General features: G+C 48.9%; 8 protein-coding genes across 8 annotated transcripts; 3 read left to right on the top strand and 5 right to left on the bottom strand.

The window, feature by feature from the left end:
- Nucleotides 1–67: 67 nt before the first annotated feature.
- ptyA (putative tyrosine/serine protein phosphatase) lies at nt 68–1,284 on the top strand (the record flags this gene model as incomplete). Its single annotated transcript, XM_040783551.1, has 4 exons — nt 68–159; nt 216–252; nt 320–681; nt 738–1,284. 4 exons carry the CDS (start codon nt 68–70, stop codon nt 1,282–1,284), a joined length of 1,038 nt encoding a protein of 345 aa, XP_040643182.1.
- Nucleotides 1,285–1,508: 224 nt separating this feature from the next.
- On the bottom strand, nt 1,509–2,525 carry EURHEDRAFT_511719 (Frag1/DRAM/Sfk1 family protein; the record flags this gene model as incomplete). The annotated part of the gene is made up of 4 exons (XM_040785992.1): nt 1,509–1,735; nt 1,794–2,266; nt 2,322–2,406; nt 2,471–2,525. 4 exons carry the CDS (start codon nt 2,523–2,525, stop codon nt 1,509–1,511), a joined length of 840 nt encoding a protein of 279 aa, XP_040643181.1.
- Nucleotides 2,526–3,258: 733 nt separating this feature from the next.
- EURHEDRAFT_17626 (uncharacterized protein) lies at nt 3,259–4,511 on the bottom strand. The gene has a single exon (XM_040777871.1). The coding sequence runs from the start codon at nt 4,143–4,145 to the stop codon at nt 3,453–3,455; it is 693 nt and encodes a 230-aa protein (XP_040643180.1). The 5' UTR covers nt 4,146–4,511; the 3' UTR covers nt 3,259–3,452.
- Nucleotides 4,175–4,690, bottom strand: EURHEDRAFT_511718 (putative COPII vesicles protein Yip3; the record flags this gene model as incomplete). Its single annotated transcript, XM_040785991.1, has 1 exon — nt 4,175–4,690. The coding sequence occupies one exon, from the start codon at nt 4,688–4,690 to the stop codon at nt 4,175–4,177; it is 516 nt and encodes a 171-aa protein (XP_040643179.1).
- Nucleotides 4,691–5,752: 1,062 nt separating this feature from the next.
- Nucleotides 5,753–7,219, top strand: EURHEDRAFT_407451 (putative endoplasmic reticulum DnaJ domain protein Erj5). Its single transcript, XM_040780556.1, has 2 exons — nt 5,753–5,975; nt 6,023–7,219. The coding sequence occupies exons 1-2, from the start codon at nt 5,837–5,839 to the stop codon at nt 7,072–7,074; spliced, it is 1,191 nt and encodes a 396-aa protein (XP_040643178.1). The 5' UTR covers nt 5,753–5,836; the 3' UTR covers nt 7,075–7,219.
- Nucleotides 7,220–7,364: 145 nt separating this feature from the next.
- EURHEDRAFT_398675 (uncharacterized protein) lies at nt 7,365–7,919 on the bottom strand (the record flags this gene model as incomplete). The annotated part of the gene is made up of 1 exon (XM_040779863.1): nt 7,365–7,919. One exon carries the CDS (start codon nt 7,917–7,919, stop codon nt 7,365–7,367), a length of 555 nt encoding a protein of 184 aa, XP_040643177.1.
- Nucleotides 7,920–8,256: 337 nt separating this feature from the next.
- Nucleotides 8,257–10,446, bottom strand: EURHEDRAFT_17807 (NADH kinase POS5). The gene is made up of 4 exons (XM_040777873.1): nt 10,104–10,446; nt 9,875–10,047; nt 9,674–9,788; nt 8,257–9,612 (listed from the first exon to the last, which is right to left on the bottom strand). Exons 2-4 carry the CDS (start codon nt 10,008–10,010, stop codon nt 8,538–8,540), a joined length of 1,326 nt encoding a protein of 441 aa, XP_040643176.1. The 5' UTR covers nt 10,011–10,047; nt 10,104–10,446; the 3' UTR covers nt 8,257–8,537.
- A 9-nt stretch (nt 10,447–10,455) lies between these two features.
- Nucleotides 10,456–12,296, top strand: EURHEDRAFT_407449 (lysophospholipid acyltransferase family protein). Its single transcript, XM_040780555.1, has 3 exons — nt 10,456–10,628; nt 10,696–11,634; nt 11,694–12,296. The coding sequence occupies exons 2-3, from the start codon at nt 10,781–10,783 to the stop codon at nt 12,082–12,084; spliced, it is 1,245 nt and encodes a 414-aa protein (XP_040643175.1). The 5' UTR covers nt 10,456–10,628; nt 10,696–10,780; the 3' UTR covers nt 12,085–12,296.
- The last annotated feature ends 285 nt before the right edge of the window (nt 12,297–12,581 follow it).

Raw genomic sequence — 12,581 nt, 5'->3', positions numbered from 1 at the left:
GACTTCATTTCACCTCACCCATATCCTCTCTTCAAGTCATCACCCATATTATAAGATATACAGTATAATGTCGGATCTATCCGCCGCAGACCGTCCCTTTGACAACATCATCAACTTCCGTGACGTGGGGAAGTCGATTAACGGGCTTACCGGGAGGAGGTAACCCATCCATCCCATCCAGATATTACGCGGAGTACATGCTAATAATGCGGCAGAATATTGAAAGAGGGTGTTCTGTTCCGCAGTGCGAGAGTGTGTACATCTATATATGAAGCATATCAATTGGTTGGTCAAAGCGCTGACAAAAAAAAAAAAAAAGCTCGACGACGCCTCCGAACGAGACAAGCGCCGGTTAAGCAATGAGCTGCACATTTCGACGGTCATCGACTTGCGCTCTGTGTACTTTCCCTTAAGCCCCTTGAATCAGGCTACAAGGACTGATCAAGAAAACAGGACGGAACACCGCATGGCTGCCCAAAGGCGACGCGAACAACATCCCTTCCCCCAACCAACCCAAGAACATTCAGCATCAGAAACAGGACCAGACGAACAATCAAACCTAATGGAAGATGACTACACCCACCTTGACACCCTCCTGGGCATCAACCGCGTGCTCATCTCGCTAACCGGAAAGGCATGGGAGCGGTCGCTGATATGGAGATTGGATTGGGTGAATTTTTTGTACGTCCCCGTTTTACCCGCATTTGAATAGGGACAATGGGACTAATAATGGAAAGTAAGGTGCTGGGTCTCTCGGCTTCAGGCTATCGAACCGAAGCTGTGAAAATCGTCGTGCAGGAGGTTATGGCTCCGCGAGGTCTTATTGGGCTTGGACAGGATACGTTGGATTACAGTACTTCTGAGATAAGGGAGATGTTTGATTTATTGGCTGGGGAACATACTCCTGCCACTGATGACACTGACAACGATGAAAACGAAAAGGATGGTGGGGAGGTACTCCCTCTTCTCCTGCACTGCACTCAAGGGAAAGACCGTACGGGCATAATCATTCTTCTTCTACTGCTTTTGACACATGTTCCCGAGGATGCTATTTCAGATGATTACGTGCGTTCTGAGTCGGAGTTGGTGGTTGAGGCTGAGGAGCGGTTGAAGGAGATTCGGGCGATGGGGATTCCTGAGGAGTATATCAAGTGTCCTGCTGGATTTACGGGTGCGATTCGCGGGTATCTGGGAGAGAGGTATGGAGGTGTTGAAGGGTATTTGGAGATCGTGGGAGTTGGCAAGGAGACACAAAACAAGATCAAGGAGAGGTTACTTGCGTAGTTTCTTTATAAGTAGCATTGTTCTATGGGATTATCAACAAATAGATATCAACAAATACTGGTAACCTAAGCCAGTGTACCGGGGTAGGTAAAGGAGAACCCCAACAAAAACCCAAAAGCCAAGCACCAACCTATCGAACCAATGGATATCACAAACGAACGCAATATTACAGTTGTACAAAGTACATCCAAGAAAAAGAAGAGAAAAAGACAAATTAGCCGAGATTAGATCCGCTGGCCACGGTAGTATCCGGCAGCAGGTCCTGTCGAGTCCATCGTCAAGGGCTCCTCAATGACAGCATTCTCGTTTGCCGTGGTGCTCGTGACGTTGGATCCCATTTGTGTCATTGCGATCTGCTTGTGACCCTGAGGGACGTGGCGACGGGTGCGGACGGAGGGGAGCAAGTCAACGACGAAGGAGAGGACGTAACCGGTGAAAATGAATGCAATGACTGCCAACGTTAGCAACTGAATGAACAAAAACAAAGAAAGGGGAGGGCATAGACATACCCCACTCAAGAACAGAAGACACGTTCCTCTGGTTCTTGTGCCTTCCAGTAACACCAAACGCAATAGCAAGAGCAATCTCGACAACAATGAACGTCAACTTCATGACAAAACTAGCGAACAGAACCCGGTGCTGCGAGCGGTAGAAGATACCCAGACGCAGGTACTCTGCGCAAATCAGGATGGCGCTAATAATGTATCCAGCAAGGAACATGGCGAGGAATCCGTCATGCTTATTCGGATGCCGCAAGGTGTCAAAGCACGACAGCAGAATCAATCCCAGCGCACCCGCGATCGAGAAGAAGATGGACCCAATAGCACACGCCTTATCGAAACGACCCTTATTCGGTACCAATTGTCCGGCATGTCGCAACCATCTCTCAGCCAGGAACGCAAGATCGAGAAAAACGACTGTCACCACGCTGCCGGCGACAAACAGGGGTTTGAGATGTTGGGCGCCAACGTCGGAGATGTATCTACATTATTGTCAAATTTTAGCCTACTCGCATCGAGGAGTTGATAAAGACGTACGCAATGGTCTGCCCCTCTTCCATACTGGGGTAAACCGGCGCCCCATCTGCATGCGCCCAAACGACCAGCATCGCGATCAACATCGCTAAATAATGAACCGTCAGCCACTATTTTTGTATATAGACACGTGCACTCTTTCCTATTCTCACCTAACCACATGCATGCCGATATAAGAGGGAAAACCCAGAATGAAACGATCCACATCTTTGCGATTGAATGCTACAAGGACGCGAATCTGTGACAGCGACAGGGGAAGTCGAATTATCGAGCAGCGACAAAGAAGGACCGGATCGGATCGGATGGGTCGATAGTAGTAAAGAAATGTGAAAAAGAATGTATATAGAATAAAATATTCCAGAAAAGGATAAGAGAGCGACTAAAGTGAGCGACTGAAAATTATAAAATGGTCAGTAAGTCTCTTGTTTCCTTGTTTTCCAGAGTATGGGTAATCGTCGGAAATTGCGGGCGTGGCTTAGACGGCTGTACGTACTCGGTCTTATATAATATTCTGAGTAAGTGACTTGTAATTAAGTCAATATATGGGTGAAAGATGACTGTCGTTGCTTTTCTTGTCGGATCTTGCTATGTCTATTATAGAGGGGAGAAAAGAAGAGAATAAGATTCCGGCATGTCCCAGTGGCTGGAGGACTGGTTATACGGGGGTACGACAACCGCTAGGCAAAGTCGATCACAGGCAGTGCACAAGGCAGATGTCAACGCAGGAATCGCCGAAAGATATATAAAGAAACCCGTCCCAGCGTCTATGCGGTTGTCGGTCAAATAAAATGCAGGGCCAAAGATTAAAGAGAAAAGTCGGCTGTCAATGACTTCATGCTCTGCAGACAATACGACGTCATCTATCCCCAGCCACCGTAAGCGGAAGAATAATACGAGGGTAGGATTTATATTTCAGAAAAAAAAAAAAAAAAAAAAAAAAAAAACCATTAGCGTATCCTAGTCTATACTCAGAACTCCGCATGCTTTTGGAATACCGTAAGCCACGATTCCCTAAAGAAACAAAACACAAACAATGAGAAAGCAAGAGGCACAACTCGGGGGGAATAGAAATAAGTACTAATGAACATAAAGCCAATAAACAAATCAAAAGGGGGAAATAAAAGAGAAAAGAAACTAGCGACGACCACGAGAACGTCCACTCGTCTTCGACCGCGTCGTAGGGCTGACCGGCACTCGGCGCTGCACCACATCGATGATCTGAACCTCATCTCCATTATCATTGTTCTTCTTGTCACCGTCGGAGTCGGAGTCGAGGGAAATCACAGGAGATGAATGAGTTTGTTGAGAACTCTGGCGGTTGTGAGTAGAGCCACGCCGTGTTCGAGTCCTGTTATTCGTTCCTTTGTTTGGGCTGCTCATTGTACCCCGTTGTCTTGTCATAGAACCGTTCCCATTTGTCTGGCGCGCTCGTCTGCGATCCAATGCCTCCCGCTCCTCTGACGACAACCATATGTTATTCTGTCCAGACACATGTGCCCGCCGAATCCGTTCCAATGCCTTTTCCACCAGCCAGTCCTCCCGTTCCTGCATCGCCAGTTGAACTGCGTAAGCTACGGTGCTATCCGTATCGTCGTAAAGATCATATTCCACTCCATCCACCGACCCCGTTTCGTCCGGATCGTCGTTATATACCCTTTGACGCCCCCTTCTACTCCGCCGCACTCCATTGTGGATATCCTCCTCCGCATCGTCGATTTCCGCAACTCGCAATTCGTCCCACATCCGCTGTGCTGTCGCTGCCGCCGTCGTCCGTCCCCTGATTACTCCCCCCGGTCGTGCTCCCGGTGGCCTTCCCCATCGGGGCATAGTATCGTAAGGAGCTCGCGGCCGACCACTTAGACCGCCTCCTCGGAAAAAGCATTCTCGATGGGCTTGTCCATGAGGGCGGCGTGGCCGAACACCGTCGCACCAGTGGCACCAATCAACCAGAGGACCGTGGAGATGGGAGAGGCCCAGATACCCAGGGGAACCGCAACGACGAGCAGACCAGTGTAGAGCTGAGAGGTGTTCAGACGAGCGACACCCAATTCCAGATCACGACCTTCCAGTTTCCCAATACCGTAGAGACCACCGGTGACGAAGATGATGACGAAGAGGAGCAGGAAGTTGGTCAGCAAGCTGTAGATGCTGAGCATGACGAAGACGACAGCATAGTTGCTGGAGAAGTAGGACAGGTTGTAGTTAACACGGCTCTGGACCTCACCGAAGTGAGCAGGCTTGGAGAAACGCTTCACGTCGAGGAATTCGGAGACAGGGCGGAGGTTGGCGAAGCGCGAACTGATGGACTGGGCGCGGACGCTGTTAAAGCGATCGCTGAATTGCGAGGTGATGGCGCTGATAGGGAGCTGCATGGTGAGTACGTAGCTGTAGTATACGTAGAGAGGTAGTTTGAAGAGAAGGTATCAAGGAGGGATGAAGTTCAGGAATTCAAGAAAAGGCCACGGGGAATTGAAATGGAAAAAAGACGGAACAAAACATGCGGCGGCGTCAGGCACGGACTAATAAGGGGCAACCGCACTGCCACGCCTGATTGAATATATGACAGATAGAAATAAAAATGAAAGAAAAGAAACTGTCAATAATAACAAGAGAATAAGTATATTTAGAATAATACTCTATACTCAGCCTGGCAGTTGTTCTAGAGTCGCTGAAAAGTGCTTGTTGATCTCTATAGTTCCTTCTTCCGTAAATAGTACTATCGAGTCAACCCTCATCATTCAAACTACAAAGGTCGAGCAAAAGAAACGATATTTATGTCCCCTTCTCTCTTTGACCCCTCAGCCCTGCAGTTTTTTCTGTATCCAAGATTGGTCCACGTTGAGAAGACCCTCCAGAACAGTCATTAGTAAACAGTGAAGCCTGAAATTGCTGCATCCTGCATGCACAAAGAGCATTTGGGCAGAAGGGGAGACAGAGGGGAAGAGAGGAGAACAGAGAAGAAGAAGGCAAATGGAAGAGCGGATTCCATACGACTGTCAGTCTTCGAGGACGAGGACTATATCTGTCTGTTGGTCCATGTTTGTACAAGTACATTGGTCGACTATTAAGCATGAAATGGCTATGGGGAGAGACATAGAGTATGGATATACCGAGATCTCATATAATAAAACAATTCTTGTTAATATGAGACTTCACTCAAGTAGAACCTGTGTGAGACTGTCTCGGGTTATACAGGGCTGATTCAACCTGCTATAGAGCATAACCCAGGCTATGCCACACATCCTGGCATATGTATGGGGTACAGGATACAGTACTCCATTTAATTCCCATAGAAAATCTCAATTGGCAGCAAAAAACGCTTAAAGAATCTTGTAACGACAGGTCATAGGTTCTGTATGTACCATCACACCGCCCAAAAAGGAATGGCCAGATAATCGCTTCATTTATCAGTTACCTCCCAATTTCCAGATTTTCTTTTCTTCACCACCTTTTTCTTGATTATTCCCCCTCTCCCTCTCATTTCTTTCAACTCCCATCATTGGGCGGAACAGCCCAAGATGAAACTCTTCACTCTCCGCTTGGCCCTGTTCGCCGTGCTGCTTGTTGTGGCAGCGGCCTGGACCAAGGGGGACTATGAAATCTTCCGTTTGAACGACGAAGTCACTACCACGGAAGGACACAATATCACTTTTTACGGTATATTCTCTCGCTTCATGCCAATTGGCCTTGCTAAAGCCTTTCAGACTTTCTAGGATCCCACCCTAGCGCCAGCCAGGAAGAAATCAACAAAGCCTACCGCAAGAAATCCCGTCTTCTACACCCCGACAAGGTCGAGCGTTCCTTTGTCGCCAATGCCTCCAAGGACAAATCCAAGTCCCGGAAACAAAAGGGAGGCACCAATGTGAACAAAGGCCCCTCGAGGCGCGAGATCGAGAAAGTCGTCAAGGAAGCCACCGAGCGCTCCTCCCGTCTGAACACCGTTGCCAACATCCTCCGAGGCCCCTCCCGCGAACGCTATGATCATTTCCTCAAAAACGGTTTTCCCAAGTGGAAGGGTACGGGATACTACTACTCGAGATACCGTCCTGGCTTGGGCTCTGTCCTGATCGGTCTGTTTTTGGTGTTTGGCGGTGCCGCACACTACGCTGCTCTGGTGCTTAGCTGGAAGCGCCAGCGGGAGTTTGTGGATCGGTATATTCGTCATGCGAGACGGGCTGCTTGGGGTGATGAGATAGGCGTGCGTGGAATTCCTGGAATTGACTCCATTGCCCCTGCATCTACCCCCGAGGGAGACAGTGAGGCAGCTGCTATGCCCATAAACCGCAGACAGAAGCGCATGATGGACCGGGAGAACAAGAAAGAGAAGAAGGGTCCGACGCGCGCATCTTCGCGTAACACTTCCGTTACGCCAGCCGCCCCATCGACCACCGAGCCCACCGGCGAGCGCAAGCGTGTCGTTGCTGAAAATGGCAAAGTGCTTATCGTCGACTCGGTTGGTAATGTCTATCTAGAGGAGGAGAGCGAGGAAGGCGAACGCCAGGAGTTCCTGCTCGATATTGATGAAATTCATCGGCCTACTTTCCGTGATACCATGATCTTCCGTTTCCCCGGATGGTTCTATGGGAAGGCAGTCAGACGGATCCTTGGAAACTCCGAGGAGGTCATTGATGATGATGCCAGTGAAGAGGAGATGCCAGAGGCGGCCGCATGGGCTGTCCCAGAGACTACCTCTGCATCGGCCTCGAACGGCGGATCATCTCGACGAAGGGGGAAGAAACGGTCACAAAGGTCGTAACGACTAGAGTGCTACGATTGATCAGATGAGAATGGCAGTTCACCTGCTCAGTATATAAAATGTACACCCATACTATTGTTTAACGAAATAACAAAACCAAAATCATTGCGATCCTCCCTATCAGAATACATACATAAAATCACGGCAGTAAACAAGAATCGAAAATAATCAAAACCATCAAACAAGAAAAAAAAACATATATCGTAATCATCATAATCAGATTACCTTCCCATCAATGAAGCCAACCCGAAATATAAACCCAAATCCAGACTCAGCGCTACAGGCCACAATCAAGACTTAACAGCCCACTTGGCAACCCGAATCAACGCAATAACATGCGCCTTCAGCCCATCAAATGAAGGCGGCTTCGCCAACCTCCCAAAGATCCTCTTGGGCAACTTAACCCCAATAAATCCCAACAACTTCTGCAACACCCCTGTCGCAATCAACGGCACAATGACCATAAAGAATGTCCGGTAGGGGAACTCCCGCGCATAATCATGGATGTCCTGAAGGACCTGCCGAACCGTGCGAACAACACGCTTGACAAAGCCCTTTCGCGGCTTCGCGCGGCGGCGGGTAGAAGAGGACGTGGCTGTGGTGCCGGAGTAGACAGAGGTGGAGGGGCTTTTGCGGCCGGGGGCGGCGCTGGAGCCATTCACATTGGAGTCCGAGCCATAGTTATAGTTGTTATAGTTTGAGGGCATGCTGTGGGCTGGTTGTTTGTAGTTATAGTTGGAGTTGGAGTTGGAGCGGGAGTGGGAACGGTGCGAGGGAGAGCGGCGACGGTGGGAGCGGGAGTTGGAGTTGGAGGAGACGTTAGAGCGGTTGTCGAACCAGACCATCTTGTTCTGTTGTTGAGGTTTGGTTTCGTGTGGTGTGATTTGATTGTTTGCAGAGGGTGGTGGTTTGGTAGTTATCGGTGGCTAAGAAGGTTGGCTGGCTGCCCCCTGAGGTAGGTTGATTGTATGAATTGACAAACACAACAAGCCTTGCAGCTGCGTGAAATGCAAACTTATTCTCCACTGTGGATATGTATGTATGAATTATTCCTGCGTGGCAGGCGTTGTACAATTTTGTACGGTGAACTGGGAACTGGCAGTGTCTGTACTAGTAGTACTCTGTGGTAGTACTTGGTATATGAAGTCAAAATGTACAATAATAAGATAGGCGAGATATATCAACAAGTAAACAACGATCCAACGTCAGGATTCCGATGCAATGGCGTGGGGATATGCGTCTGGAGTCGATGCAAAACACAAGAGAAAGGATGAAAAAACCAGCATCCGTCCGTGCACTGCGCAAGCAATATAAAATAAATACATTGAGCTGAAACTAAGGCAAGCTGAGCTCCAGTTGTCGGTGGCTGGGAGCCGGCATCGATCATTGGCTACTGTGCCGTTTTGGTGCCTCAGGAATACAATGACCTTGGGCCATTCACGTTCGAGTCAGTCATTGGCCTATTAGGGCTGCTCTTCGCCAAATGGGTAGTTGAACTTCAGTAATCCATTCAGGCCACCCACCCAGCCTTCATGAGCCTCTTCACCCATGATCCGTCGCATCACGCTGGGTACGCCACCGGACCAATTATTCTTGCCGTGCCGCATCACCTCGTTCCATACTCGTGCCTCCATCCCGACGGCCATTCCTTGGCCCAGATTGACCCCGTCAATGCTGACCTCAAGCTCCCGTCCGCGATTCTTTTCGCTAAGCCGCAGTGTGATTGGTGTACTCGATGGCAGAACCAACGGCCGGAAGCTGAGACTGCGCGCACAAATCGGTGTCAACAGAATCGATGGCACTAAAGGATGAACGATGCTCCCGCCACTACTCAAACTATATGCCGTACTCCCAGTTGGCGTTGAAATGATAATCCCATCTGCTACCGCCTCCGTGAGGAAGCGTCCTCCGACAAACACCTCGACCACTGCCAAATGCGGCTCTTTACCTCGGTGGATCAGCACTTCATTCATCACATACGTCCCCTGGGCCCCAAGAGTTCCTTGCGATGGTACAGATTCTAAACGTTGTCCCACTGGCTTTCCGTCTGTCGTGAAAAGGCCCACTTTCAGGCGGTTTCGCATCAAAATGCGTGCCCCACGAGTAGTTCCCATGGACTTTCCCCGCACTGACGACCATCCGGTTGGTCCCATATGAGTTTCCGCCTCATCCTCCACGAGGGTTGCTTGAGGACCCTCAAGAACGGGGCCACGATCACCTACTCCAGCCCCAGACATGTATACTTCTCGGAAAGCGCGCTTGTACTCGGCAAATTTCCATTCGCTCAAAAACCCCAGGGTTCCCATGCCAAATGACAGTACCGGTGGCACATTGTTGCATGTTGCGAAGAGTGATGAGGCTCGTAGAATTGTCCCGTCTCCTCCGAGTGTAACAGTAAGATCCACTTTATCATGTAATGCCGATGGTTTCTCAGCCAACTGTGTCGAGTAAACGGGAAATGGGAGGGACGAATGTACTTCTTCGGCGGTTTTCGGCTCGAGGATAATAGCAGTTGATGGATATGTAGACGTTACATGACTTTAATTGAAGAACTGTCAGAAGATGGTTTTCACAGCGAGTATAGGAGTTATGGTCGTACTTGACAAATTCGACAAGAGCCTCTGTCACGGAGGGTGCAAAATCCTTTTTCACGATAAATATGTTTCGAGGCGGTGCCGGCCATTGGAGTGAAAGGAGATCGCCCTCATGGGATTCTGAAGTCACCAGAAGTCAGCGCCTACTCTCGGGGCGGCCGTCGGCTACCAAGTAGCCATGAGAATGTCATCGGTTGGAGATGCACCTTGGTATCCGGGCAGTAAGCGTTGTGATAGGGTCTCAATATCTCTAATTTCGTCGCGGTGCACAGATACCGAGAAGTTTCGTGTCCATCGTCCCCATTTGAGGAACTTGGATATTATGGTTTGTGCGCGAAACATCGTCGATGATATATTCTAGCAGAACGTTTTAGGATAACTACAAAACAATCACCAGTCAGCATAGATTTACTCAAGATTTCGAAGGTAGCATACTGCATCCACTTACATCACTCACATGCCATCTTCCAGTATGTACTGCATGTGCATATATATCTTGAGCTGCGGAGAAGATCTGACGACTGAAGCCAATGCTCTAGGACTGGTGATGGTGCTGCATTTCTGCTTTCTTCTGTTTAATCACTGAGCAATCAAATCCCAGGCTAGTTAAAAGACAAGGGAAAAGAGTAGATCCTCAAGCTAAAAGAGCTCAAGCGTCTGAACTGACAAGAACCGATCGGAGAATGATCTGCTGACCGCCTTCCTGTCCTGACGTAATTTCTGCCTGCCCAAAAGATCCTCACGTGCCCAGAAAGAGTCCTGCTGGCCTCGGAACAAACATCGTCTCGTTCTTTTTGCGTCTTCCTCGTGTTTTGTACTTGTTTTTAGTGATTTAGTCCGGAGTATGGCTTGATTCCAGCGTTAGCCCTTTTTAACCCCTGAGTGATTTGACTTTCCGGAATACCCGCAAGAGCTGGAACACATTCTTTACCAAAAACACCGCTTTTCTACATTTAAAGAGTATTTCGCACCCGTTTCCCTCCTCGTTGTTTGCTTGTGCGGGGTCTGACAGAATACCTATTTTCAGCAAGATCGACCATATTCTTCCTTCTCCTTGCGATAACCTTGAGATATACTCTCAGACGGCAGTCGGCCGTTTGTTGACATTCATTATGGACAACCCCGAGTTGCGACAACGGAAACAACCACCGTCTACAAATGGCGTGGAAGGACTGTACCAGCCCAACGAGTCGGAGCCCCGCCTAAAGCATGGAATCCCCATGCAAATCGTCCGATCACTTCTTCTGGCAACATTTTTCAATTGTTGCGCTGTGGTCACCGTCGTGACTCAACTGCTTGGAACGCCGTTATACGTGATAAACAAAGACTGGTACTATTTGTATATGGCGATGACCAAGCAAGCCTTTGGCTTGGTGATTAGCTTTCTTACTGAGTGGGGTTGTCCAACTCCGGTTCGAGTCTGCGGCGATGCGAGTGTGCGAGGCCAGATTCACTTAATGGAAGATGGGCGGTTGAAGACACAATTCTCAGAACGTATGGTATTAGTCGCCAACCACCAGGTTTACACGGATTGGATCTATATATGGTGGCTTGCCTACACCAACGTGATGCACGGCCGAATGTTCATCATTCTCAAGGAATCCCTCAAGTATATTCCGGTCCTTGGTCAGGGCATGATGTTCTACGGCTTCATTTTCATGGCTCGAAAGTGGCTCTCTGATAAGCCACGACTTCAGCATCGATTGGAAAAGCTTAAGACCAAGCACGAAGGTTCCAAGTCCGAAGATCCGGAGTACGATCCCATGTGGCTATTGATCTTTCCCGAAGGGACGAATCTATCCATTAACACCAAGCGCCGTAGCGACGCATATGGGGAGAAAGTAGGAATTCCGCCTCTGCGACATGCATTGCTTCCACGGTCGACCGGTCTTCTCTTCTGTTTGCAGCAATTGAAGGGAACTGTGGACTGGGTGTACGACTGCACGGTAGCTTATGAAGGGCCTCCGTAAGTTGATATACTCTATATTATGTTCTCAAGTCGTGGTCACTAACACTGCGGTGCAGAAGAGGAAGCTACCCCGATAAATACTTTACACTCCGATCAACATGCTTGCAAGGACGGCCACCAAAATGCGTCAACATGCACTGGAGGCGGTATCGAGTCTCTGAGATTCCGTTAGATGACCAGAAGGATTTCGAGAAATGGCTTCTGGCACGGTGGACGGAGAAGGACCAACTGCTTGAAGAGTGCTATGAAACCGGTCGATTTCCTACAGACTTAGCTGGAACCATTGAAACCGGGTACGGGTCTGAGAAGCAGAAAATTGCTGCTTCCAACGGATATGCCGAGACCTCTGTCCGATTGGGCCACTGGACTGAACTTCTACAGATATTTGGAGTGTTATTTGGCGTTGCTTGCTTGTGCACATTGCCGGGCCTTTTGGGGATTTGGTGACTGATGTGATGTCTGACGAGGCCATGCTATTGCTATACCCTTGGTTGTTATCATTATAATTATTCTTGTTGTTATTATTAGCGCATGAGAAATGCACACGAGACGAGACGAGATGGCGTTAATAATGACCTTGCTTTGTTGAGCCGAATAGCTCGACTCCATCCTTCAATTCTTTGATGCCGTCTGTATACTGTTAGATTTTCCAAAACGAGCAATAAAGTTATACCAACTGTGGCGGTACCCACTAGCCACAACATTAGCCACAACAGCCTCAGGCCGCGATCCGCATCACGGACTTCGACAGGTCTATCGAAACAATCTTGTCTGCTCCTACAGCAACACGGGAGCTGCTATGTTTGCATGTCCATCAAGAACGCTTTTTGATTAGTTTTATGCTTGATGGACTGCTGGATCGCGTCTTTAATACGATCATGAGCTGAGCTTTACAACTGGCTCCCAAACACCTTTCATCTCTTCCCCGAAAACAGTCGCAACCT

This window comes from Aspergillus ruber, assembly GCF_000600275.1.
Source record: "Aspergillus ruber CBS 135680 unplaced genomic scaffold scaffold00001, whole genome shotgun sequence".
Classification (NCBI taxonomy): Eukaryota; Fungi; Ascomycota; class Eurotiomycetes; order Eurotiales; family Aspergillaceae; genus Aspergillus; species Aspergillus ruber.
This window is presented reverse-complemented; position numbering and strand designations above follow the sequence as displayed.

Bases quoted from the DNA above. Each gene is read 5' to 3' on its own strand.
- EURHEDRAFT_407451 (XM_040780556.1), top strand. From the start codon at position 5,837: ATGAAACTCTTCACTCTCCGCTTGGCCCTGTTCGCCGTGCTGCTTGTT. The intron at 5,976-6,022 runs GTATATTCTCTC...AAAGCCTTTCAG, and splicing joins ACACAATATCACTTTTTACG to ACTTTCTAGGATCCCACCCT.
- EURHEDRAFT_17807 (XM_040777873.1), bottom strand. From the start codon at position 10,010: ATGTTTCGCGCACAAACCATAATATCCAAGTTCCTCAAATGGGGACGA. The intron at 9,789-9,874 runs GTGCATCTCCAA...TGGTGACTTCAG, and splicing joins CTTACTGCCCGGATACCAAG to AATCCCATGAGGGCGATCTC. The intron at 9,613-9,673 runs GTACGACCATAA...CTTCAATTAAAG, and splicing joins GCTCTTGTCGAATTTGTCAA to TCATGTAACGTCTACATATC.
- EURHEDRAFT_407449 (XM_040780555.1), top strand. From the start codon at position 10,781: ATGGACAACCCCGAGTTGCGACAACGGAAACAACCACCGTCTACAAAT. The intron at 11,635-11,693 runs GTAAGTTGATAT...ACTGCGGTGCAG, and splicing joins GTAGCTTATGAAGGGCCTCC to AAGAGGAAGCTACCCCGATA.
- EURHEDRAFT_17626 (XM_040777871.1), bottom strand. From the start codon at position 4,145: ATGCCCCGATGGGGAAGGCCACCGGGAGCACGACCGGGGGGAGTAATC.